At 37.5% G+C, this 26,383-nt stretch overlaps 1 protein-coding gene and 1 pseudogene across 3 annotated transcripts in view; both read left to right on the forward strand.

Moving 5' to 3' along the window:
* GFPT1 (glutamine--fructose-6-phosphate transaminase 1) overlaps positions 1 to 26,383 on the forward strand; it is a 74,703-nt gene that overhangs the window by 13,056 nt on the left and 35,264 nt on the right. For 2 of the 3 annotated variants that reach the window (XM_073791290.1, XM_019942764.3), the window contains exons 2-9: positions 3,523 to 3,630; positions 6,059 to 6,166; positions 12,637 to 12,762; positions 18,317 to 18,375; positions 19,584 to 19,718; positions 21,114 to 21,175; positions 22,449 to 22,528; positions 25,731 to 25,836. In XM_073791290.1, coding sequence (XP_073647391.1) covers positions 3,523 to 3,630; positions 6,059 to 6,166; positions 12,637 to 12,762; positions 18,317 to 18,375; positions 19,584 to 19,718; positions 21,114 to 21,175; positions 22,449 to 22,528; positions 25,731 to 25,836 — 784 coding nt within the window. Of the gene's footprint in view, positions 1 to 3,522; positions 3,631 to 6,058; positions 6,172 to 12,636; positions 12,763 to 18,316; positions 18,376 to 19,583; positions 19,719 to 21,113; positions 21,176 to 22,448; positions 22,529 to 25,730; positions 25,837 to 26,383 lie in introns of those variants that run through there. The other variant, XM_073791291.1, reaches the window with a different exon arrangement.
* LOC109551079 (protein VCF1 pseudogene) lies at positions 13,875 to 14,521 on the forward strand (annotated as a pseudogene).

Genomic DNA, 26,383 nt, shown 5'->3' on the forward strand with positions numbered 1-26,383 from the left:
CCAGGGATAACTTTCTTCTCCCAGCTCTGTTACTTTGATCTTAGAAAATTTCTCTACATGCGTCCATCCTTTTATTCCTTTTAGTTCCTGCCTGGTTATGCAAGGAGAAATATTGCTCCTACTTCTTCTTCCTCAATTCCTCCCCTTCCCCTTTTCTTTGTTCCAATAGTGAACCAAAATAAATGACAGTAATGATTATTGGTAACAGTGGTGCTTCCTCTATCAAGGAAAAGGCAGATTTTGAATTGGAATTGATATATGGTATTTCATCGAATCTAAGATGCCGCTTATTGGGAGATGTACCATTTATATATGGACCACAAAGAAAGAAAATATGACTGTCTTAAAATCAATGCTGTCAATATCTGAAGTCCTAGAAAGTATTGTGAGGATGCTTTCAGAATATCACAGGCTAAGTGATCTGTTTGTCTTTACCTTAAAGCAGTGATGAATCTTAGCATCACTAATAGGGAGTCACCAGACAATATAAAAAACATACATACTTGTGAATAATTCTTGTCCCTCAGTTTTAACCTAAATCAGTCAAGCCTTTAGATTTCTCTTCCAGTTTGCAGGAAATACAAGGAATAGAGGAACTGGTTAGTCCACACAGTGTGGAATCAATTAGGCATAGCCAGAGGTGAGAAATTCAACAAGAAAATTGCTCCTGGCTTATCAGTAAGTCAGTGTCTTAGAGGAAAACAGGGCATTAGGGGAGACCATTCTGGATTCAAAGAGACTTATGAGACGTAACAATCAAATGTGAGCTGTGATCCTTTATTATATTGTAGAATAAACAAATCAGCTGTAAGAGACATTTATTTTTGTTAATAGGGAAAATGTGAATATATGAACATTGTATTAGATGAACTAGAGCATTATCTTAGGTGTGATAATAAGAAAATGTAGAAAAATGTTTTGTAGAAAGATGTTTTGTAGAAAAATGTCCTCATATTTTATATGTTACTTTGCTTTTATTAATTCTTAATGATATACTCTGAAAATACATGTATTGAAGATAGTGAATTTAATATTGCATCACTCTGAATTTTCTTGTAAAAATGTGTTGAGTCTATAACTTGTCTTAAAAACAGTTGTTTTTTGTCATTAGCATTTAAATTGCTTTAAAAAAATTGGTATTTGATTATTATATTTAATCTTTAATTCTCTGAATGTATTACTTTTACCATCAGAATTGCTTTTTCTTTTTTTTATTTGGCTGCAACGCGAGGCTTGTGGGATCTTAGTTCCTCAACCAGGGATTGAACCTGCACCCTCAGCAGTGAAAGCACAGAGTCCTAACCACTGGATCACCAGGGGATTCCAGAATTACATTTCTTTAAATGAACAAACCAAACCAGAAAAAACCAAGAATGTAGAAACAGAGAACAGAGTATGCAGGGTATATAGAAGTAGAAATATAATGTTATATACATGAAACATATAATGTTCAAGCCAATATTACTTCAATTAAAAAAAAACTCAAAAAAAAAGGAATTACATTTCTTAAAAAAAAGGGAGAAATGATATTTAGTAGTGAATTTTTCTGGATGTGCTGCGTTATTGGGATTTGGACTTCGTCTTCAAGGCTTTCCAGAGACCTCAGCCTGCAAAGAATTTTTGACAGTGTAATATGTTGTATTAGTTAATGATTTTCAGATGAATTAGATTGTATCCTCCTTTAGCAGATTATTTAGCTGATGCTAATCACAGTGATGGAGAGTAGACTAGTTGAGAATCAGTGTTCTTTTAGCACATTGTTTTTTCCTTTTTTCTTTTTGCCCACGTCGCGCGGCATACGGGATCTTAGTTCCCTGACCAGCGATTGAACCCATGCCCCCTGCAGTGGAAGCGCAGAGTCTTAACCACTGGGTCGCCAGGGAAGTTCCTCTTTTAGTGCATTTAAAGTTTTATTTTGGGAAAATATTTATATTCTGTGTATTGTCCGTTAATGAGCTAATAGAATACTTATTTGGGGCTGATAGTTTTCTGTGTGCATTTAACCTTTATCAAAGGTCAGTGACCCATGGGGGGAAAAGGGTAGAACACATAAAAGTCTGATTTACAATTGGGTTATTGGTTTAGTTTTTTCATTTTACAGATACTTTATTAAGGACCAACAATAACAACAAAACCCCCAGACCTCATGCAGTGTTGTGGTGCAGTGAAAGTGAGATGCTTGTACAGTGCGTGATAACTTAATAGAGCTTTACAATTATAATTTTTAAAAATATGAATGAATATAGGATTTCTATGAGTCTGGCCTTGTACCACCTTTTTTGGGAAAGTTCAAACTGTTGTTTCAGGTTGTTTTGGATTTTAGTTTTAAAATGTCATTTCCTTTTTGTTTGAAAGGCATGATTGGGAAAATTGCACTGTACTCACCATGGTGATCAGCATACACGTTACGGTGGCTTTTTTGTCAACTATTAGCTATGTGATATTTTTGTATGCTGAAATGCTTTGATAAGACCAAACTCTTTATAGAAATAAAGATACCTTTTCAAATGAAATGAAAGCTGGTCATTCCAGAGTTCTGCCCCACAGAATTAATCCCCTTAATAATCAGTGGCATTATAGTGTAAGATAGTTAAGAAAAAAGAAAGTTCTTCCATAAATAAGCAGCTTGAGTTTATACTGCTTTATATTTTGATTTTCAGTTTTTATACATTTTAGCTATATCCACCCTGGCCAAAGCACAATCATGGAAGACCTCAGACAATTTCCATGCTGCTATTCCTGAAATGTGGATTTCCTTTACCTGTGTTCTACTGCCTCTTTGCTCTTCTGGATCACTTCTTGTTGTACAAGTCCCTTTATTTATAGTTTTGCTTTTCCAAATGATTGTTCCTTTTCTATGAATTCTCAAGAGTCGTTAACATGTATTATGGTTATTTGTCCCTTACTAATCTGGTGAACAAGTGAGAAACCATTTGTCTTACGATGATTATATATATTTTTAGCCCATTTTTCTCTATGATTAAATTATTTAGATTGTGAGTATTCTTCACATCATTGCTATTTATAAGTTATTTATTCCTAAAATGTATTGATAGCATGGTCGTTGAAAGTAAGAAAAATTATTTCATCTGTATAGTTTTGGAGGGTCCATATATTGCTTAAAATACTTAGTTCAGAAAATGTTTTCCTTTAAAAATAATGCTCAGTATATAGGCCATACACCCCAAATTTGTTGGTTAGTTTTGAAGCATTAAATTTTAGTTGTTAAAATGTCAGTGATGGAAGGTAAGTGAACAGTGTTATAAACGGCTTTGAAAAAACTAAACATTTATTTTGACTTATTTGCTTCAGTCTTTTATACTTACAAGAAATTCCGCTTTGAAAAAGTTGCACTGCCTTTGAATAATTTGAAGTGAAGATTCTTTCTTTTTTAAAGATGGACTGTAGCTTCACATTTTTGCACATCTTAGACATTATTATGAAAATTAAGATTTTTGTCATAGTTATGCCAATGTTGATTCTCTAGTTAGAATTTTCTATTAAATATTTGTTTATTTGCAGGTATATTTGCTTACTTAAACTACCATGTTCCTCGCACGAGACGAGAAATTTTGGAGACCCTAATCAAAGGCCTTCAGAGACTGGAGTACAGAGGATATGATTCTGCTGGTATTTCCTTTAAAAAAATATTATGGGTGTTGCATGATTCTTGAATAAATAGAAAGGGTTTTTTGTTTGTTTTAGGTTACTAGATTCTTTATAATGTTCATTTTGTTGTTTCTGGTAAATCTAAAATCTGAAGAATTTTTGGCTTTTATCACGTTTAAAGGGTTTGTTCATGCGATTTCAGCAGCATTAGCATTTATGTAGAATATTGCTTCTCACGGGCATCTTCTTTTGCTAAGAATGTTGCTATAAAAACAAATCACATGGGGCATTTTCATTATAAAACAGTTCTTAAGGCCTTACTCTGTACATTTTTTTTTCTTTCCTGTAACTTTTAACTTCTTTTTCTCCGTGGATTCCATGCTTTTGGCATGTGAACTTGCCCAAGATTCTTCTATCTTAGAGAAACAACAAAGCAGATAAAAATAACTTTTTGTCAACTTTATGTTCTACTTCAGCTTCTTCCCTTAACTGTATCAGGGGTCCCCAAGACCATCCCCAGTTTCAGTGATTCCCTAGCAGGACTCAGCATATAGTTGTACTCATGGCTATGATTTATTACAACAAAAGAATACAAAGCAAAATCAGCAAAGGGAAAAGGTGCATGGGGTGAAGTCTGGAGGAGAGCAGACATAGCTTCAGGATTCTCTCCCTGTGGAGTCATGCAGGATATGCTTAATTCCCCCAGTGAGTTGGGCAAAATGTGTGAAATGTTGTATACCAGGGAAGCTCATTAGTAACTCAGTGCCCAAGACTGTCACTGGGGGCTGGTCATGTAGATACCCTCTGCCTAACATGTGCCAAAATTCCAGGCTCCTAGAGGAGAAGCAGACATTCGGCATAAGCCACATTGTTTGCACCAACAGTGTAGGTGCGGTAAGCCACACTTAATCAGTTACTGTGGTGGGAACCCTCCTGAAATCCATGCCAGCCAATGGCCAACTTTACCAAGCAGGCCTTTCTAAGACAGCAATCTTGGGCCTGCCATATTAACTCTTTTCTGTACACTCAACATTCCTGGTTGTAACGGGCATTTATCTTCCATGACTCTTCCTCAGTTAATGGAAAGTCAATTCCTCAACTCCTTTGTTCTTAAAATTCTCTTTCCTCAGCTTCTCTGACGGCGCATCTTCTCACTCTCTTCCTAACACGCTGATTATTTTCTGTCTGTTTTGGGGGCTTCTTTTCTTCCACCTATTACTTATATTAATGTTCTTCAAGATACTTTCATAGGCCCACTTTTCTTATTTTGTATTTTCGTGGGTGAGCTCTGACTTCATCAACCTCCTGTATATATTTTTTTTTAATTTTTATGTTGGCCGCATTGGGTCTTCGTTGAGGAGTGTGGGCTCTTCGTTGCGGGCTTCTCTCTAGTTGCGGTGCGTGGGTTTAGTTGCCCCGCGGCTGTGGGATCTTAGTTCCCCGACCAGGGGTTGGAGCCACGTCCCCTGCATTGGAAGGCGGATTCTTAACCACTGGATCACCAGGGAAGTCCCAACCTCCTGTATGGTTGTGACTTACAATCCAGATGTATTTCCCGTGCTGCACACCTGTATTTCCAGCTGCCTCCTAGAAATTTCTCCCTGGATAAACCATGATATTATAGACTTTGCATGTGCAGAATTGAACTGAATATGCTCCATTTCTCACTCCACTCTTCACTCTGTTCTTTCTGTGTTCTTTAATCAACAGTCAGTCATTCAGCAAGTCCTTTGAGCCTGGGAGGTGTCCCAGACGTCTCCTACTTTCTCACGTTACCTGCAGTTAGTTCTGCTTCTCAGTATCACTCATCTCTTCATGACCATTGTGTAGCTCAGGCCTTCCTCATTTTTGCTTTGCTGTAGGTGTAACTTCTGACAGCAGGTTTCTTCTTCCTGTTTCTCTCCTCCAATCTTCACACTCTTTCCAAAGGGAGTTTTCTGAACTTTTTCGCCATGTAATTTCTCTGCTTGAAACTACTCAGTGCTTTTCCAGTATCTTCAGAGTAATTTTTTCAAATTACGTAGGAACTTTAGTAGAATCTTGAGAGATGTGTTCCCTGACATTCCCTCCTTACCCTGCTTCTGCAGTGGGTGCCCGTCTTCTTCGTTTCTCCATTGTACTTCAGTTGCAACCTGTAGTACTTTTATTATAACCACGTTACTTTTATTATATTAAAACCACACTGTATTGTGATTATTTTTTTCCTTGTCTGTCTTCTCAATAGGCTATTGAGAAATTTAAGAACAGGAACTGAGTTTTCTTCATTTTTATCTCTAGCAGCTACCATGGTTTTTGACATGTAATAGGTTTTCAGTAAATTTTGAATTGATAAGTAAGTGAACTAATTAGATGAAAAACAAATTTTTTTCCTTAGAAGTTTTGCCTTACAGTGATAATCTAAGTAGTGGTCAGTTTCTAAATCTTGCTTTTCTACCTCTCGGTGATTTAGGTGTGGGGATTGATGGAGGCAATGACAAAGACTGGGAAGCCAATGCCTGTAAAATCCAGCTCATTAAGAAGAAAGGAAAAGTTAAGGCGCTGGATGAAGAAGTTCACAGTAATGTACTTAGTTTGGTTTTTGAACCCCCTCCTCTTTTCTTCCTTCTCCCTTCCCTACCAAATTACTTTTCCTCCCATATTTTGGGGCCCATTTTGAGAACAGTGATTTTTAAAGTTGAAGGGAGGGAAGAAAAGTAGTTTTGATACTATCTGTACTGGTTTTAATATCCCTCAGTTTCAAAAAATGATATTAACTAGAGAAGGAACTTAATTATGTACACTGTGTTCAGAGCAAGCTTAATATCCTAAAATGAAGTAGCCATCATTCCTGAGGAAGGGCGTTTCATAAGACAAAAGGTATTTTCAGTGGTGCCCTTATTCATGTGTCTTCACTTGGTGGTTGTCTTCACTTTGGACTAAACGCTGAGTTTGGATGTGTGGTCAGTCTGGATGTTGCACCTTTTAGTAGGTCTGATACAATCAGGTATCATATTTTTCCCTCATGATTTTCTTACTTCCCTGGCATAAAGTAGTTGCCAGAGATACATGTTCCACTAAAGAGGGTATACTTTACGGTATTTAGTTCATTACATTATGTTTATACATTTTATTTTTTCACAGGAAACTTGAAAACAAAACAAAAACTTTGAAGTAGATTGATTGAAAAAACATTTCAAAAAATCCTCTAAAAAACCAGGGAACAGGGCTTCCCTGGTGGCGCAGTGGTTGAGAGTCCGCCTGCCGATGCAGGGGACACGGGTTCGTGCCCCGGTCTAGGAGGATCCCACATGCCGCAGAGCGGCTGGGCCCGTGAGCCATGGCCGCTGAGCCTGCGCGTCCAGAGCCTGTGCTCTGCAATGGGAGAGGCCACAACAGTGAGAGGCCCGCGTACCGCAAAAAAAAACCCACAAAAAAACAAAAAACCCAGAAAACAGTAGGTTTTTTATATACCCGCTCAAACGGATGCCATTGTTATCATTGTAAAGAAGTGCAGGTGGAAGAGGAGAACGATGGATTTAGTCATTTTTAATTTTCACATAAGCCAGACATTTAGCTTTGTGGTACAATTGATGCTCCAACAACACGTGTTTGAACTGCTCAGGTCCGCTTATATGCGAATTTTTTTTCAATAGTAAATACTACATTATTACACCATCCACAGTCGGTTAAATCCATGGAGGTGGAACCTTGGACACAGAGGGCTGACTATAAGTTATACTCGGATTTTCAACTGCTGAGTGGGTCAGCACCCATAACCCACCGTGTTGTTCAAGGGTCAACTGTACTTGCTTAACAAATTAAATCAGTACTTATTTTTTATGTATTGTGGGTAAGATTAGCTTGGGATAAAGCAGACACCCCCAAAAGCTACACTTCAAAAACTGTGGTTATAAATATTTGGTCTAATGTGTGTACTGCATCCTGTTTACCAGGCTGATTATAGTAGGTTCTACAGGAGAGAATAAACAGATTGGTTTAAGATTCAGGGGAGAGCGAGTTCCCACAAGTTAGGAAGACTTGGGATATGTAAGGAATGGCTGCTAATTATATTTGGGCAGTGAAGGTGAGAAGGGAGGACCTTCTGAGTAGATTAGCTTGGAAAAAGATAAGAATAGGGAAAGCAAGTTTGATGGAATGGTAGGTAGTCCTTTTAATCTACTTTGTTGGTAGATGAGTGTGAGGCTAGAAAGGCAGATTGTGACCAGAATCACCATCTTTGAATGTCACCATATTGAAACATGCCTCCTCCTGCAGGAAAGTGACCCCTTTCCTGGAATGGGTCACTTGGAGACAGTGCTGGTGAGTTTGTAACTGATGAATCACTTGGAAGAGCAATCTGGCAATGTCTAAATGGGAGATGCCTATACCTTGTGGCCAAGCACTTCCACTCTTGGGCAGGTACTCAGAAGAAACACTATGACAAGGAGACATGACAGTAAGATGCATTGCAGCAAAGTTTAGAAGCAACCTGGAATAAATTGTATGTGATAGTGAATGACCATGTGTAGCTTTTGAAAGACGTGTACTGGCTCTGGTTCTGTATGTGGGGACATGCATAATTTCTGAGAACTTAATGTTGAGTGAAAAAAGCAATCTAGAGAAGGATATGCAAAGTATTGTACCATTTAAAAAAAAGAACACTATAATTTATGAATATAGTAGCATAATAGAAATTTGAAGGCATAGGTGGGAAAGCTCTTGTGAATCCTCTGGGGAGGAAAGGGATGGAGCAGGGTATAAAGGAGGCACCAACTGCATTTTTTTACATTTTAGGGTTTATTTATTTTTTATTTATTTTTGGCTGCGTTGGGTCTTTGTTGCTGTGCGTGGGCTTTCTCTAGTTGCGAGGAGCGGGGGCTACCCTTTGCTGTGGTGCGCGGGCCTCCTACTGCGGTGGCTTCTCCTGTTGCGGAGCTCGGGCTCTAGGCACGTGGGCTTCAGTAGTTGCGGCACGTGGGCTTCAGCAGTTGTGGCTCTTGGGCTCTAGAGCACAGGCTCAGTATTTGTGGCGCACAGGCTCAGTTGCTTCACGGCATGTGGGATCTTCCCGGACCAGGGCTCGAACCCGTGTCCCCTTCATTGGCAGGTGGATTCTCAACCACTGTGCCACCAGGGAAGCCCACATTTCAGGGTTTAAAAAAGATCTAAAGCATAAATGGTTAGACGTTAGCATTTGTTAAGTCGGAGTGTGGTTATTTCGATGTTTGTGATGTTTATTTTATTATTCCCAGCAAGTTTTAGTGTTTAACCTCTTAAGACAAAAGGGAAGGAAGACATCTCAGAGAAGACCATTAGATTGCTTTTTGGTAGCTCCTGACTTTGATAATACTTGCTAACATTTATTGATTGCTTTCTGTGTCCCAGGCACTCTACTAGGTGCCTTCTATATAGTCCTCGTCATAACCCATGAAGTAGGTGAAATTATCATCCTCATTTTGCAGATGAGAAAATTGAAGCTCAGAGGAGCAGGTACTGACATTAGATGGTCTCAGCAGTAAAAGCAGTGAAGTTTGGGGGCAGAGGAAAGGCAGAAGAGGACTGCTGTTCTAGGGCATGACAACAAGTAGAGATTTTTTAAATAATTTATGTCTTAAAGATGTAAAGCACAAATGATTATATGTTAACATTTGTTATCTGGGTGTAGGTATTTGAGTGTTTCATCATTACCAGCAAATTAAATATGTTTGAACTATTAAAAAAAAAAAGAAAGATGACATCTGAGAATAGGTACACAGAGGGCAAGGAACCTTGGGAGTAATAAGGGTGGGGGGAAGACAGAAGATGCAAGAAAGGAAATTATTGAGGCGTTACAGCTCAGAAAGGTCAAGGCACAGGTGGGGAGTTAGCCTTTATAGGAGTTAAAGGGAAAAGAAAAGCTAATTTAAACAGTTAGGAGGTGAAGGGGAAACCTGAGTAAGGTAGATTGAGGGATGATATAGGTAGGATTGAGGCTTAAAGAGAGTATAAAAAATGTCATGAGCTGTTGGGGAATTGAATGAGTTCTCAGTTTAGTGAATAGGGAACATGGATACATGTTCCTTAAATGGCAACAGTTAAATAGATTTGATAATTACCCATGAACTTGAAATGGACTCAATTTACAGAATTTTGTGACTTTCTTCAGTGTTGCTTGGCAGCTTGTGGCGGGCGGGGGAGAGAAAACTGAGTGTAGCGTTATCTAGACTTAAGGTTCAACAAGGGACTTTAGAATGGAGTAACACTGGATAGGAAGAGTCAGGACTGGAGCCCTGATTAATTTATAAAACATGCAATATTTCTTGCGGGGAATATGCGTATTGTCATAGCAATGATCTTTTTCTTATTAGTCATTAGATAATATTCCTTTGGCAACAGTGAAATAGGTATGGTAATTACTGTGAATTTGAAATGAGTTCATTTTATAGACTCTTGTTGCTTTCTCCAATGTACTTTCTCTTGCCAGCAAGTGGGGGCACATACTGCTTTTAATTATAGTTAACCCAAAAAACTAGTCAAATGTTTTCACTGCTTGCATTGCCTGTTAAGTAGTAATAAATGGAAATCCTTACTTTTCTGGAGGTCATTTATCAGGTCGCCTTATTTTTCAGAACACAGTTAAGCCAGAAAAGAATACATTGATGATTTTATCCATTGATTGAACTACCCAACAAAAGTTTGAGTATCTGTCCTATATAGCTTAGTGCTTACAATTCAAAGATAATAAGACAAGCTGCTACCTTTGTAGATCTTAAATTCTGGCAGAAGCCGGGTAGACAACATGTCATACATGTTATAATAGTATGGCAGAGTATACATTGTGGTTTTAGTCTTAGGTTCTGGAGTCAAGCACTCTTGGGTTCAAATCCTGTCTCTGTTTCCTATTAGTTGTGACCTAGGGCAGGTTCTGTGACCTCGTGAAGCCTCAGTTCCTTTATCTATAAAATGGGGACAGTTGTACCTAACAGTACCTAATTGTATTGTGAGGATTCAATAACAAAATGAATATTTATTGAGTACCTATTATATACCAGCCATTGTTCTAAGCCCTTAGGACAAAGAAAAGATAAGCAAACTCCCTGCCCAGATGGAACTTACTGTCTAGTGAGAGGGCCAGATGACAAACAATAAATAACGTTAGGTGGTGATTAGTGCCATGAAGAAAAAGTATGGTAGAGATGACGTTTGAGCAGAGATCTCGTGATTGTCTGAAGACGGGAATTCTAGGCAGAGGGAACACCAAGTGCGTAGATTCAGTGTGGGTTTGGCCTGCTTATAGCTGGAAGTCAGTGGGGCTAGAGCTCAGTAAGTGAGGGAGAGAGTGGCAGGAGATGAGGCTAGAGAGGAGGCTGACGGCTAGGTCATGGAGGGTCTTCAGAATGATGGATTTTACTTTGTGTGTCGTGGGAAGCCACTGGAACATTTTGCATAGGGGACTGACGTGATCTAACTTCTGTTTTGAGAGGATCACTTTGGTTAGATTGTACAGAGGAAGACTGGACACAGGGCGACCAGTTAGGATTCTGTTTAGTAGTCCATGTAGAGATGATGGAGGCTTAGGCCACAGTGATAGGGATAGAGTGGGGAGATGTCTGTAGTACCTTGCACAGAGTAAGTTCTCCATAAATGTTAGCTGTTGTTATTTGTAAAAGGTGCATTGAAAGCTTCGAGGAGTGATTGGAGAGGGTTGGGAGAGAAGGATGGAAAGGTAGGTGGGGGCCAGATGGTGAAGGGCCTTTGTATACCATGAAAAGGTGTTGGGGCTTTATCTTGTGAGAAAATGGTTCTCTGGTTGTATGTTAGAATTTGAGAATCTTTTCTTAAATCCACATGACCAGGTTTAGGATGATTCATATGGGTAGCTAGGGATGCAAACCACATTTTAAGCAACTGGAAGTCTATTTAAGGATTTTAAGCATTGTTTCTTTATCAGATTTGTATTTTAGGATGACCACTGTTTAAACCAGGATAAAATCTACAAAGACTACGTACTAATATGCGTGGACTTTCCTGTTCACACTTCTGAGCATTTTGCTCTTAATTTAGACCTAATTCTGATAAGGTTTGTTATCTGGTTTCTTAGCCAAATGAAATTTCTATTTAGGAAATTAGAAGGAGACGTTACTGGTAGATGCTATACTAGAACTGTCTTTTTTTTTTTCTTTTCCCTGGAGGAAGCAAGAAGAGAGAGTTCGTAAGGAGACGGAATTAGAATAGCTGCTTTGCAAGACAGAGGAACATCAGCCCATAACCTCATACTTTCATAGTGCTGCTTTGTTTTCAAGGACTATTTTTTGATTATGCAAGCTCTTCATAATTGCAGTTTATGGTGTGAGATATGGTTACATTCACTGGGGACCAAAGAAATTGCAGTCATAATGTTGTGTGGCATTGAGAAAATGAATTTTCTTTTTCTGTACGCGGGCCTCTCACTGTTGCGGCCTCTCCCTCCGCGGAGCACAGGCTCCGGATGCGCAGGCCCAGCGGCCACGGCTCACGGGCCCAGCCGCTCCGCAGCATGTGGGATCTTCCCGGACCGGGGCACGAACCCGTGTCCCCTGCATCGGCAGGCGGACTCTCAACCACTGCGCCACCAGGCAAGCCTGAGAAAATGAATTTTTTTTACGTGTCTAATTAAAATGATACTGATTTTTTTCAAGGAAAGGATTAAATACAGATTTAAAAAAATCACCTTAACTCTTTTTGACCATAAGTTTGAACATTTTCAAGCCTCCAGAAAAGTTGAAAGAATAGTGCATTAATCATCCATATACTTCATCTAGTTTTACCAGTTGTTAGCATTTTGTCACATGTGCTTTGTCTCTTTGTATACATTTTTTTGGTTGTTATTGGAACCATTTGCCCTAAATATTTCAGCAGCATTAACTCCTGTAAGTCTTTTAATTACTGTTTTGAATATGCCTGATCTTCAGTTTCAATAATTATGTATTCCAGGTGAGCAGAACTGTAATAATTACATTTAACTTTAGCTTATAGCATTATCTCTACAGCATGATTTAATATTGAAGTTTTTTATTTTATCTTTTTCAGAACAACAAGATATGGATTTGGATATAGAATTTGATGTACACCTTGGAATAGCTCATACCCGTTGGGCAACGCATGGCGAACCCAATCCTGTCAATAGCCATCCCCAGCGCTCTGATAAAAATAATGGTATGGACAGGACAGACTGTACATGCTCTGGAGTGTTTGTAGAGGGCCAATAATAGAAGAATGAAAACTCTGTTTTCATTATTTTAATATGGAAAATTTCAAGCATATTCAGATGTAGAGAGCATACAGAACCTGATATATCCATCACCCAGCTTTAACATTTATCAATACATAATCAGTTATATTTTTCTGTACCCCACCCAGATTATTTTGGAAGCCAATAGATATCATATAGATAGATATATCACAGATAACTAGATATCATAGCATTGAATTAGTAATTATGTAAGTGTGTATCTCTAAAAGGTAAGGACTTAGTAGATTGATTTATCTCCTGAGTCTCCTAAGAGACTTTTCCTTTTCTCTCCTTTCTTCCTTGCAGCTTACTCTATTGTTTGTCCTGTAGAGTTTCCTACAGTCTAGATCTTGCTAATGGCTTGCATCCTGTGGTGTCATTTCACATAACTCTCTGTCCCTTCTATGTGTTATAAGTTGGTATGGTATTTGTTTGTACCTGTAATGTTTGGATGTTTTTCTTTTTGTGTTAGGTCATTGATAATCATTGCCAATATTAATTATTTCTTTAGGGGTTATAAAATGGTGATAGTCTAATACAATCTTTCCTTCGTCATTTATTATCTAAAATACTTCTATAAAGAGAAACTTCTCCATATTAACCACTTGATTACCCTGATGTACAGATTGTATAGGAAAGGCAAGATAAATGTTTGATTTTTTTTCCCCTTTTTCAAATGAAGCGGTTCTAATGTTCTAAGGTGAACAGAGTTCCTTTTTATACTTACTGTATTATTATAAATTCATGGATTTAAAATATTTCATTTGTTTCAAAACACTGAAGTAATTATCTATATTGATGCACAAAACTTCCCATCTTTAGTCATTGGGAGCTTATTCAGGTTGACTCCTGAGTCCTTTTGATGTGACCCAAGTAGGCTCAGTAGTCTTTGTTGTTTTCTGGTAGTTCAAGATGTTGCAGGTTTATCTAAGCCTGCCCCAAACCTGGAATCAGCCATTTCTCTAAGGAGTCCTAGTTTCTTTCAGTGGAAACGATAATTAAAGACTATAAACCTGGGTGCCGTGGTGGCTGTGACATGGGGGGCCTGGAGCAGATGCTGGAAGTAGCGGTGGGTACCATGGAGCCAAGGCCTGAGGGGGTGGGCGTGGCGACCACCGAAACACAGCGCCCTCTGTTCCCTCCTCTTGCGGTGCCTCGTCGCTCCCCTCCATCAGCTACTGTGAGCCAGCGCCTCTGCCCCAGGAAAAGAAGGGGTGGCAGTGAATAAGACCACCATCTTCCCCCCCAGACCAAAAGGAGTAGTAGAAAACCTGTCTTTCACGATCCCGGGGCACAGAGTCTTCACTCAGTGATAGTGGCGGGAGCAGCAGCAGCGGAGCAGTGGCAATAGCCAGGGCCGGGGGGCCAGAAAGTGGCTTAAACCACCTCGTCGCCGGGCCCAGCGCCAGCACCCCCAGCCCGTGCCAGGCAGTCTGCATTTGTGCCGAGGCACTGGCTTGCACCTCAGCCAGATCCTGAAGGAGGCCCACTTTCATGGCCGACAGCACCAAGGACGGCCTCCCACATGATGTGCTGGCAGTTTCTTGCCTTCTGTGAAGGGACGGTGCCGTGCAGATTTGATGTTTCAACTTAACAGTGTTTTAAAAAGCTGCACAAAAAAATGCCTGTTGGCTTTTCAGTCGATATTTGAAATAACAGGTTAACAGGCAGTTGTTTACTTCTGGTTTTGCTGCACTATTGTGATTAAAAAGGGGTTTTGAAGCTGTTTTTTTATAGGATTCTTTTGAGGGTGGGTATCAAATCTGCTTCAAGGTAACCGTAGGAGGAAATCTCATCTGCATGTTGAATCCATAGTTTGTCCAATTCAGATTGATTTCTAGATCTGTCAATTAGAAATTCTACTTCATGTAAAAAGGCCTTTTAAAAATGCAGGATCTTCCATTTTTAAAATTCAATAAACTAGAGAAGAGTATCTAGTTTCCATGAAAAAAAACGAAGTTTTTTTCCAAAATATAGAATGCTTGATTCAGTTTTGCCCTGAAGTTAATTGCCATACCACCTCTTAGTACGTAGATGTCCTGTTGAAAGTGCTCGCTCCTTTGTGCCAGGAGAACGATCAGATCCAAGTTACACTGTGTAAGTAAGCATCCTCCCTGATGACTGTCTTCTCTCTTTGTTATATATTTGTACTTCCAGAGAGGTCTTTCAGACTCTTGGATACTCAGATAACTTGTTAGCATTACTCCTCCAAAGCCTACATCTCAGACTCAGAAAACATTGCTCAGTTATGACAGTCAAGAAACATGTGATGACTTTTTGTCTTACAAACTTTTCCAGCAGTAGCTTCTGTGATCTCATTGATAACTCCACCTCGTAGTGTTGAGAATTAAGGAGCAGGTGAAGGCCGACAAAGTGTAAGCTCTCTGAACTGATGTCTGAAGTCACAAGTATTTTGAAACTGTTGGAGAAGGGTTTACTTTATGCTTAAAGTAACCCCCAACAGTAACTAGGGGGCCACATTCCACCACTGAAACTGGAAGGACTGTTATGGCTTAGAAATACATCAGCAGAGGCACCTCTAGAAGAAACAGCACAGTCAGTAGTATTTATTTAGAGATGGATTGTTCCCGTGTTATTTAGTCATGCTAGAGAGCCACGCACGTTTGAATAACAAAGGCGTAGATGTGTCTTCTGCTGCAGTGACAAGCTGTGTGAACACGGAGCCAGGATGCATCAGGTCATCTTGGGAGAGTGCGGGGAGGGACAACCTGCCATTCTACGTGGAGGAAAGTGCCTTAGAGTCTACTGCCTGCTCTCACCCTCCACTTCACTGGGAGTCCGCACAGCGCACACAGCAGATCTGAGGAGCATGGATAGCTCTAGAAGGAACTTTGCTCTTTGTCAAGATTAGGAAAGGACACAGGGGACAGAGTGAGATTTTCTTGTGTGACAGAACTAAAATTTGAAGATGAGGCCTATAGGAAGAGGGCAAACATATGTACCTCCTTTCCATGGTTTGTTCCTCTAAATGGGTAGAGTTGAAAGGTCAGTTACTTGAAGTAGAAATGTAAAGTTGTGAGGGAAAGTTTCAGCATAGGCCCATGCTTACGGAGGGGATGGTTTGTCCAAGGATTTTTTTTGTTTTACTGCCATCTCTGAAGTTCTAAAACCAGATGTTTGATGAGGATTTTGGATCATAATAGGTTTGATGGCAGGGAATATGGGAAGGATACATTGCTAATATTTTATCCAACAAAAAGGCAAACAGCAACTAAATGCTGTAAGAAGACAAGCTCTCAGGCACACATGTACACAACACAATTCAGAAATACCCAGGAGGACTCCTGCAGGCTTAATGGAAACAAAACGTGTATTAACAAGAACACGTAAAACTCAGGAAAGCATGTGTCCTTTTATTTCCCACCCAGCTGAAAGAAATGAAAGATGAAACCATCATTGAAACAAACCAGTTTTTTTTCCAAATAAGTACAGTTATAGTGCTGGGCTAGCAATTAACTCTTTTACCCTGTTAAACACAAGAATAATCTCCGTCCCATCCTGCATATTTTCTACAGCCTTGGCAACTTGAGGTACATTTCTGTTATGAGGCTACTTGGTAGTAAATGGTCATCTTTTAAAACTTCTGTTATCTCAAGCTAGTAACACCATGTACTTCTGTATTGCACTGCCAAAAAAAAAAAAAAGATTAAACCAAGTCTTAGAAGTGCTCATTGCACCTAGGCCTTTTCAGTGAGCAGAGCTAGGAAATATATATACCTCTGTGTATGTGCATGTATAAATTTAAAGAGAAAACACAACGTAATTTTACACTAACACTTTCAATTCAAATCCAGGGCTGTAAGGTTTTTACTTAACCTCATTGATTTATGTATTTCTTTTCAGTCACACTTAAAAACTTAGTTCTTAACACCAGCAACATACTTATTTGATCTATCAGATGCTACGTGTACAATGGAATCATAATGTCAACACTACCATAACAGTATGTTGACTGTTTTTTATTTTTTTTTTGTCCTTAGGGTATATCTCTCTAGGGATGTATAATCAAATTACTATGTTTTGGAGTCACTTGGAATAATCCCTCTGTATGTAATTGTTCTACTAGCTGGCTATAGCATTATGTTAATATGTTTTATTTTGAGTTTTAGGAATTGATTTTCTTTAAAAAATAATTTTTATTTAAAACTATTTAAAATATTTGCATAGTTCTGAGGTCATACCTATAAAAAAGGCATACTAAAATAAGTCTAGCTTCTATCTTACTTCCTCTTCCTCATTCCATCTCTTCCTGTATATAAACATTTAACAAAATTTTTGAGTTATATGTATGTATGTGTGTATATATATCCCTTTGAGGTAAGATTTTGTAGTTTAATTCAGTAGCTACCTTTTTAGGTTTTTCATGCTTCACATAATTATTGGATTAGAATGTTAACTACTCAAACTTTTAATACTGACAAGGTCTTTATAAAAGATTTCTGAAAAACTATATGTTATGTTTTGAGAATTTGGCTTTAATTTTAGGCTTTATATCAGCTATTTATGATTCCCTGTGTTCTAGCATTAAAATTTTAGGATTTATTTTTGTAGTATCATTTTGTGGTATCTTTTCTTAGAAATCTAGTGAAGTGTTTAACATTTGGTTTGTAATGAACGTGTTCAGTTCAAGCTCACTTAATGTCAGATCTTTAAGTATATTAAAAACATTTTGATAATTTGATATAAAATTGAATTTAGTGGTAATTTCTCTCCTGATTTACATGAACTTTAAGTAAGAAATCCACATTAGTTGCCTTTACTTTACATACACTGTCAGTGGCTACAAATAATATTGTCAACTCCTGATTGCACATTCTTACGTTTTTGAAAGTTATTTAATCAAAAAAAAGATGAAAATTATCCCACTGTCATCTGTATTTGATCTTGAAATGCTTATTTAACTTTAGTTTATCTGACATTCTGCGAGTTTTCTGGGCCTCAGATAAGTAAACTATAGAACTGAGTAACTGTCCGTTTTTTCTCAATTCTTTAACTTTGGTTTTAAACTCATTTAGTGTAAATTAGATGAAGCCTTTCTCTTTAAACTTAGGAATGTTTTATGCATAAGAATGAATGAACAAAGAAGTGAGAATAATAGTTATTTAGTTCAACCCTTTCATTTTGCAAATGAGGAAAGTGGCCCAAGGAACCTGCTTTTACGTAGTGGCACTGGACTGGTAGTTTAGCCACAACTGAAGTTGATGTCTCTAGACTCCAGTTTATTATATTAACCCACTATACCCACCTCTTAGCACTGTGTGCTTCTACATGTGAACTGTGCTGCTGATCTACCTGAGGGTAATCTGATGATGAAAAGTGGATAATACTTGATTACAGCTGAAAGTATAGCATGTAACAAATTTTTTGACTTGAGAAAAATCTCTTAATAGTAATGGCAATTTATAGTGTTTATTAGACCTATAATTTTTTGGTCATCAATACTTTTATCTCTTTTAGAATTTATTGTTATTCACAATGGAATCATCACCAACTACAAAGACTTGAAGAAGTTTTTGGTAAGTAAAGTGACCTAAAAAGACTACCAGTCTTTGAAGAATACTTCTAATGAGAGCATTGAGGTTGTCTGTTGGGATGTGCAGTAAATCCTATCTCGATGTGATCAAATAATTCCTAAGACAGTTACAAGGATATGGTGGTTTATTGGACTTTTTTTTGTTGACAGTAGAACTTTTTTGTTTCTTATATGAAAAGAAAATAATTATTTGGCTTGATTATAAATGACCCAAAAGCTTAAATAAAATTGGAATTTGGGGGGATGTCTTTGCATTGTGAGAGACAGTGTCATTTTTAAAAGATTCTAGGGTGTTAGAGGACTCAAGACAGATTGAATGAAGGCTCCATGCCCTAAATAGCTGTGTAGTATATAGTAATGGTAATGATGATGACTTCATGAGTGACTTCTCAGAGCTGTCCAGTTCAGCATTCTGCAGTGATGGAAACTTTCTGTACATGTACTGTCCCAGTATGGTAGCCACTGTCCACATGTGCCTGTTGAGGTAGGATGAATGAGGAACTAAATTTGAAATTTTATTTCACTTTAAATTTAAATAGCCACCTATAGCTAATGGCCATTGTATTGGACAGTGAAGTATCATCATTAAAGAAGGAATCATGGGCTTCCCTGGTGGCACAGTGGTTAAGAGTCCGCCTGCCAATGCAGGGGACACGGGTTCGTGCCCTGGTCTGGGAAGATCCCACGTGCCGCGGAGTGGCTGGGCCCGTGAGCCATGGCCGCTGAGCCTGCGCGTCCAGAGCCTGTGCTCCACAACAAAGGGTAGCCCCCACTCGACCCAACTAAAGAAAGCCCGCGCAGCAACAACGAAGACCCAACACAACCAAAAATAAATAAATAAATAAATTTATAAAAAAAAAAAAAAGAAGGAATCATTATATTCATAATGGAATTAGTGGTTTGTGAATGTTATATATTTCATTATATTTTAATTATTTTAAAATGTATTTAATTCATATATGACATATATAGATTTATATAATTATAAGTATGTTTGATCACCTCACTATTTTGGATTCACCGTAATTAGATGGTGACCTTAAGTTTAAAGAGTGGGTATTCAGGGTGTGGTGGTCAAAAAGAGACTAGAAGTTGGGTAATGAGATTTTTGAGGAAGAATTGTGTAGAAAAGATTTAGATATTATGACTATTTCCTTGAATGGGTCAAAATTTTTTCCTTTCTAATTACAGGAAAGCAAAGGCTATGACTTTGAATCTGAAACAGACACAGAGACAATTGCCAAGCTTGTTAAGTACATGTATGACAATCGGGAAAGTCAAGATACAAGTTTTACTACCTTGGTGGAGAGAGTCATCCAACAATTGGTATTAAACCACACTTTTAAAGATGATTATTGCCGACATTAATCACAATAAACGCTTAAAAATAACTTTGATAAGTAGGAATTATGCTTATTTCTTAAGTATTTTTTGCTTTTATTTCCCATGTATATAACTATTCAACTTGAATAATTTTGAGAGACTGTTGTTTTAATGATTTTACTTCTTTCACTGTAGTTCAGTGTCATGGGAACTAAAAATAATCCAAAAGCAGTTTGTCCAAAAACTATGCATACACACACATAAACCCATACACACCACACACAAATGTGTACACAGTACACGCACTTGGGGATTCATCACCTTCTTGCTTCCTGCTCATTCAAGTGTTCTTCTAGTCAGTAACTTAGCGAAGGGTAGCTTCGGTGAAATACACACTCTTTATTCTGGGATAATGGCTGCATGTCTCAGCCAGTACAGTCAACTCATTTTTCCTTATGGGGACTTTTCCTTGGCCCTGTACCTCTACAGAAAATTATTTCCCAACCCGAGAGAAAAGTGGTATTGTTTTTGATCTCATCCCAGTTGTCCTAATTAAAGATTAAAGATATCAAAGATACACAAAGGTCCAAAAACATAGTGATTTCCACCCCCGCCCCAATCCCACTCATAACTCTGGCTTTTCCATTTAAAAGCCCTTTACTTCTCTGTGAAGGTCCAACCCTTACCTCCCATCTCCACCCAAATCTTATGATGTCTGCAGCTAAAGGAATCAGGAAGGTAGAGAAGATAGAGAACTTCTCTTTACTCAAGGCAGAGTAGTGTGCCTTCCCAGCCTTTTCTTGTTTGTACTCGTATAGCCGTTTTTCTGTTCCTTCCTTCTCCTACCTTGTGTTCCTCCTTTATTCATTCTTGATTTCCTTAGGCCCTGTCCCTGAGGAGTTTGGGTTGAGGGGGGGCGGTATGGTGTGCATGTTAATAATTGTGATTGTGTATATTTATGTCTCCAATATCAAGGACAAAAAGGATGGAAGTTAACAGTGGTATAAAATTACTGGGCCAGAGAATGGGTTTTGGATATGGAGCTTGGGCTCTTTTCTGATTCTGCCCTTCCCTTACTAATGCATAGTATGGGAGATATGATGTACCTATTGAGAAGTATTGGTAGCGTGTACAAAGGTGTCTTTTAAAATGGTCTGTTTAGGAGCTATTATCTACTGAGCCTATTTCAAGAGTGGGCTTGGTTAAAAAGTGGATCTTGGATACATCAAAGCTCAGGAGTAAGTGTCTACCTAAAATTCAGACTCATTTATAAACTAGTGCAAAAGAGTAGCTGTGTGAACAAAACATTTCTGTGCTGAAGCCAGTATATTTTAGGCATTTCACATTTGATAATTGATTATAATATATAATGCTAATGCATTTTTTTTCCCTCTGTAGGAAGGTGCTTTTGCACTTGTATTTAAAAGTGTTCATTTTCCTGGCCAAGCAGTAGGCACAAGGTATATGTAAATTTTATAATGACTAATAATTATGTGTATTTTGAAACTTTAGCATTTTAAGCTTATCCCCTGTACACTCTGAATGGCCCTTCACCATAATGGCTCTGTCCTTTTTTAGAGATACTTGTGTGAGTCATCCCTTGGTATCCATGGGGGATTGGTTCCAGGAGCTCCCGTGAATACCAAAATCCATGGATGTGCAAGTCCCCTATATAAAATGGTGTAGTGTTTGCGTATAACCTAGATACATACTCCTGTACACTTTAAATCATCTCTAGATTACTTACATACCCTTATGTAATGTAAATGTTATATACATAGTTGTAAATACAACGCAAATGGTAGTGTGTAAATAGTTGCCAGTGTGTGGCAAATTCAAGTTTTGCCTTTTGGAACTTGCTGGAATTTTTTTCCCCCGAATATTTTCAATCTGCAGTTGGTTGAATCTGCAGATGTGGAACCCATGCATATGGGAGGTCGACTATATTTATTTTCATATGCCCTTCTTGTCTGTTGTTTTACCACTATTCCATGTAACAGAATCCCTTAACAAAGCAAAAACATTTTGGCATTTATAATCGGCCTTTTGTTTGTAGTGGGGCACCATTGTTACTTTGTGAATTTGGATGTTGAATATTTTGTAAAATAACCATATTTTTCAGAACTCTATATTCTAGACAGAGTCCTAGATAATTGTACCATTACTACTTTTGCTGGGATATTCAAGCCTAATCATGAAGTCCTTTTTAGAACAGTGTGGAACCCTAAGAGTTGGTAAGAGAGAGCTGTCTTTAAAATGAAGTCAAGGGGACTAATGTTCATATATTGTTCACACATCAAAAGAAAGGTTTCATTTTGCATTAAAAAGGAGAAAACTTTCTAATGCATCATTATAGAACAGGGGTCTGCAAACTTTTTCTGTAACAGGCCAGATAGTAAATATTTTAGGCTTTCTGGGCTATGTTGCCTCTGTGGCAACCACTTAGTTAGTTTTGCTGTCGTAGTGTGAAAGCAGTTGTAGAAAACGTGTAGAAGAAAGGGCATGGCTGTGTTCCAGTAAAAACAGACAAACCTGGCCTGTGGGTCATAGTTGGCTGACCTCTGAATATTTTTTAAAAACTCTGTTTATGTCGTTCTTTTGTTATATCTGAAGTCGAACTTGGAGGGAGAGTTTAAACATTATTTGCAGAGCATTCCCTCATCATTTAAATTTTGTATCATTAGTGCATTACTTATAAAAATGGCTTAATTCTGTTTAATTTTGTACTAACAGACGAGGTAGCCCTTTGTTGATTGGTGTACGAAGTGAACATAAACTATCTACTGATCACATTCCAATCCTCTACAGAACAGGTAAAAACTATTCCTACATCATGCCATGGGAAAAATGTATAAATTGAGTGCAGTAGTTACAAAGAATTGTTTTCCTAAAATTGATTAAATGCCCCTTTGGTCAGATCCACTCATATATATAGTTCTGTCTAGACATGAAAAGAATTTGTTTTTGTGATTTCTCTGACGAGTAGAATTTTTTTCTGTTGTATATCCTTAGCTAGGACTCAGATTGGATCAAAATTCACATGGTGGGGATCACAGGGAGAAAGAGGTGGGAAATGCACTCTGCATGATGGGGAGGAATCTTATCCTCTTTTGTTCATTCTTTACTAATTCTTTGTTCTTGGAGTGAATGAATGTGCTGGGCCTCTAAAAATATGCTTATTTTATGGGGAAACATATTTTGACATTATTTTTCTAATTTGTGGGAGCGTATTTTGTCTGTCTGCTTTTGGCATTTAGAAAACTGCTTTTAATAATTTGTTTCTTTAAGATCTCTGAGATTTGAGGAAATAGTTGAAATTTTAAAGTTTTTTCCTTTGTTTTAAATTAAAACCATGTAGGATACATTATTATAAATAAGATGCTGAGATTAGGAAAAGAGCATTGTGTTTGCGTGCTAGGCTATTCTAGATTGACCTCTGTGGTAGTTATTTGAATAATTTAGCCTACTTTTTAACTGAAATATGTTGAAATGGGTTTTGTTTTATGCATGACATTTTACATTTATATTTTTACATTTGATACCTGATGGGCTTTGTTTGAATTTGGAGTTTTTTTAAAATTTACATTTGAAGTTTATCTTTTTAGCTGTACAAGCTGGATCATTTTATTGATATAATTAGACAGAAAATGGTGTGTTATTTTTGTTTACTTTTTTCCTAAAAGCTCTCTCTGTAAAAGACACAGGTAATGGTAAATTCAGGAAATTGAAACCCATATTATTCATGCATAATTCTTGGTTTCTTGAAGAAGATGTAGCAAAGTACTCTAAACCTATTCATCTTTAGATAGTAGCTGCTCTCACTGTTTTACCTAGAACAGAAAGTTATTTCCTTAAATAACCTTCAGTCCTGAGATGTTAGAACTTATTTTCCTCCTCCCCTCCCTCTCTTTGCAGAAAAAAAACTAGCCTACCAGTATAAATTTTGGATCCAGAGTTCCAGATTTCTGTTAATAATTCTGCTTGTGTATATATTACTTATGTGATATATTACCTTGTACAATGTCTTAGGCTGCTTTTAGAAGCAATGGAAAAACATTGGCTAAGGTCTTAAGAAGTTGGAAGAAAAATTTATCGTGAGACATCTTTTTGAGATCAGGGGTTGTGCTTTAGTAACCCTGATTTCTCTAGCTCCCAGTAGGTAGATAAGGTATGGCTCAGCAGAGTTTAGTTTAAAAAGTACAGCCTCTTATCGAAGAGGCTGTATAAAGGGGAAAACACTGGACTGGCTTTCAAGTATTTGCTATTTTCTCCAGGTATAACTACTGACCAAATAAAGCAGGATGATAATAATCGTTTCCACTTAAGTGAAATCAGAGGAGATAGACAGTAGATGGGAAGACATTTTACAGATTGTAACAGTCATATAGATGTCAAGTGGTAATATTTTTTTCATTTAAATAGGCAGTGATACCTTGAATTCTTCTGAATATTGTATTTAAATATTCCCTGTTACTTGAAGAAGGAAATAACCAATATTTGTAGAAAGAATATGGTGAAACTCAACTCCAGTAGGGCATTTTATAACCAAAGCTAGTTGTATTTAAAAATTTTTAAATGTAGGTGCTGGCCTATCCTTTTGCCTGTTTTTTAATTCACCTTTTTACATACGGTAAAGTTCACTCTTTTTGATGTACAATTTCATGAGTTCTGTCAAGCGCATAAAGTTGTATAATCACCTCCACAATCAAGATAAAGAACAATTTATCCCCTAAAAAGTTCCCCCAGCTGACCCTCTGTAGTCAACCCTGTCCCCATACCCAGCCCCTGGCAAACACTGATCTGTTTTATCTTTTTATAGTGTTATCTTCTCTGGGATGTCATCTTATACTTGTTTTTCAAAGTGTGGTATCTTTTCTGCTATTGAATTTGGATGGAAAGAGCTATTTTACTTTCATGCCTAAAACACACCAAATAATCATGGATTGTGGAGAACTTTGAATGTATGTTACTAAGAATAATTACTATCAAGTTTTTATAGACATGCATTTTAGAGGATGGACACAATATGAGTTTTTACAAGTATATTTATGGTATCCTCTGGCCATTGTATCCATTGGTTACAAGGTCCACTATGTCCTGATCTTAGAGAAAGGTGCTTTTTTGTCTCTGTGACATTTATATAGCCTTCAGTTAATAGTATTTTCTGTATTTGGCAAATTCGTCAAACTTCATTATGCCTTCTGGTTTTGACTTCAGTTGTGAATAAGCAGAGGGGAAAAAAGTTCTTCATCAATAGCTTGACAAATTAAGTAGAAATGCCAGAATTCTAAAGTGCTAGAATTAAAAGATATTATCATTGCAAAAGGACTATACTTTATCCTGACATGAAAGTAATGTAAGAAAATCCAATTTTAAGAAAGGAGAGGTTCTGGGTTTATAGTTCCAGTCCTTAGCAGTAGCTGCCATGTATGATATACCATGGTTAGAGACTTATAAGTATCTTTGTTTTGTTTTTAGATCAGAATTAGTGTAGCCTGAACTTTGACTTGTTATGCTGACTTACTGTTAAAATCTAGAGAAGTTTTGTTAGGAGATAATAAAAATATGCCACTAGGCTTCATTTTATTTTTCACTGCACAGTTTTGATATTTTTAATGTAACTTTAATGATAAGTTTAAGTATACAAACTTATATGTATTAATTTCATTAAGTTTTGTATGAAGTTAAATTAAAATTAGGCTATACATACATTAAAAAAAGACTTAGTGACATTAATTATTTGCCTTTTACTTGGAAAAGAAATATTACATTAAAGAACGTATAGCACAGCACTGTATCTGCCACGCTGTCTTTAATAGTTGCTCTTTCACTCTATGCCCGTTGTTCTTGTTGGCTTATTGCATGGAAATAGGGTGATCTACCTGGCATTGAAAAGTTGCTGGAATTATTTTGCATTGCTATGGTTTTTTGTTGATTTTGTAGAAAATTATGTATATTTATATATCAGCCATGGTTTTCTGCATGTGTGCTGATTCTGTTAACTCTATAATACAGGCAAAGATAAGAAAGGAAGCTGTAATCTCTCTCGTGTGGACAGCACAACTTGCCTTTTCCCCGTTGAAGAAAAAGCAGTGGAGTATTACTTTGCTTCTGATGCGAGGTGAGCTTCCTTGGTTGATTCAGAGAGAATTCTTAGTAAAACTGCTCATGCTACAAGAAACCAAGAGGTCACTTTGTATATATATCTAGTCATGCTGTAGAGGAGAACTTTGTTAATTAAGGATGTGAAGGTGACCTTTTTGGAGATGGTGTTCTAGAACGTTTTTGCTCTCAATTCAAAGTGTGTAGGTCTGTGTACAAAGGAGATAAGTCCTTGAGACTTGTTCCAGTGTATTTACTCTGAGCTCGTGTTTTTTTTTTTCCCTCTTTTTTTAAGAGCCTTAACCCAGGTTTTATAGGAAGGAGAGATTTTAGATTGGAGAGTAGAATGGCTTAGGAGCATACCAATTATAGTATAATTGCTAATCTATATTGTAGTTTTAATCCAACGTGGACATATCTTTTTAATTCAGAAGTAATTGGCAGCAAAATCACTTTTATATAGGAAATAGTATTAGACTAGGACATTTTGAGAGAAAATGCAGTGGGGATGCTTAGAGGCATTTATAAATGAAATTTGAATAGTAATGAGGATAAAATGGAATCAC

The sequence above is a fragment of the Tursiops truncatus genome, chromosome 14 (genome assembly GCF_011762595.2).
Source record: "Tursiops truncatus isolate mTurTru1 chromosome 14, mTurTru1.mat.Y, whole genome shotgun sequence".
Taxonomy (NCBI): Eukaryota; Metazoa; Chordata; class Mammalia; order Artiodactyla; family Delphinidae; genus Tursiops; species Tursiops truncatus.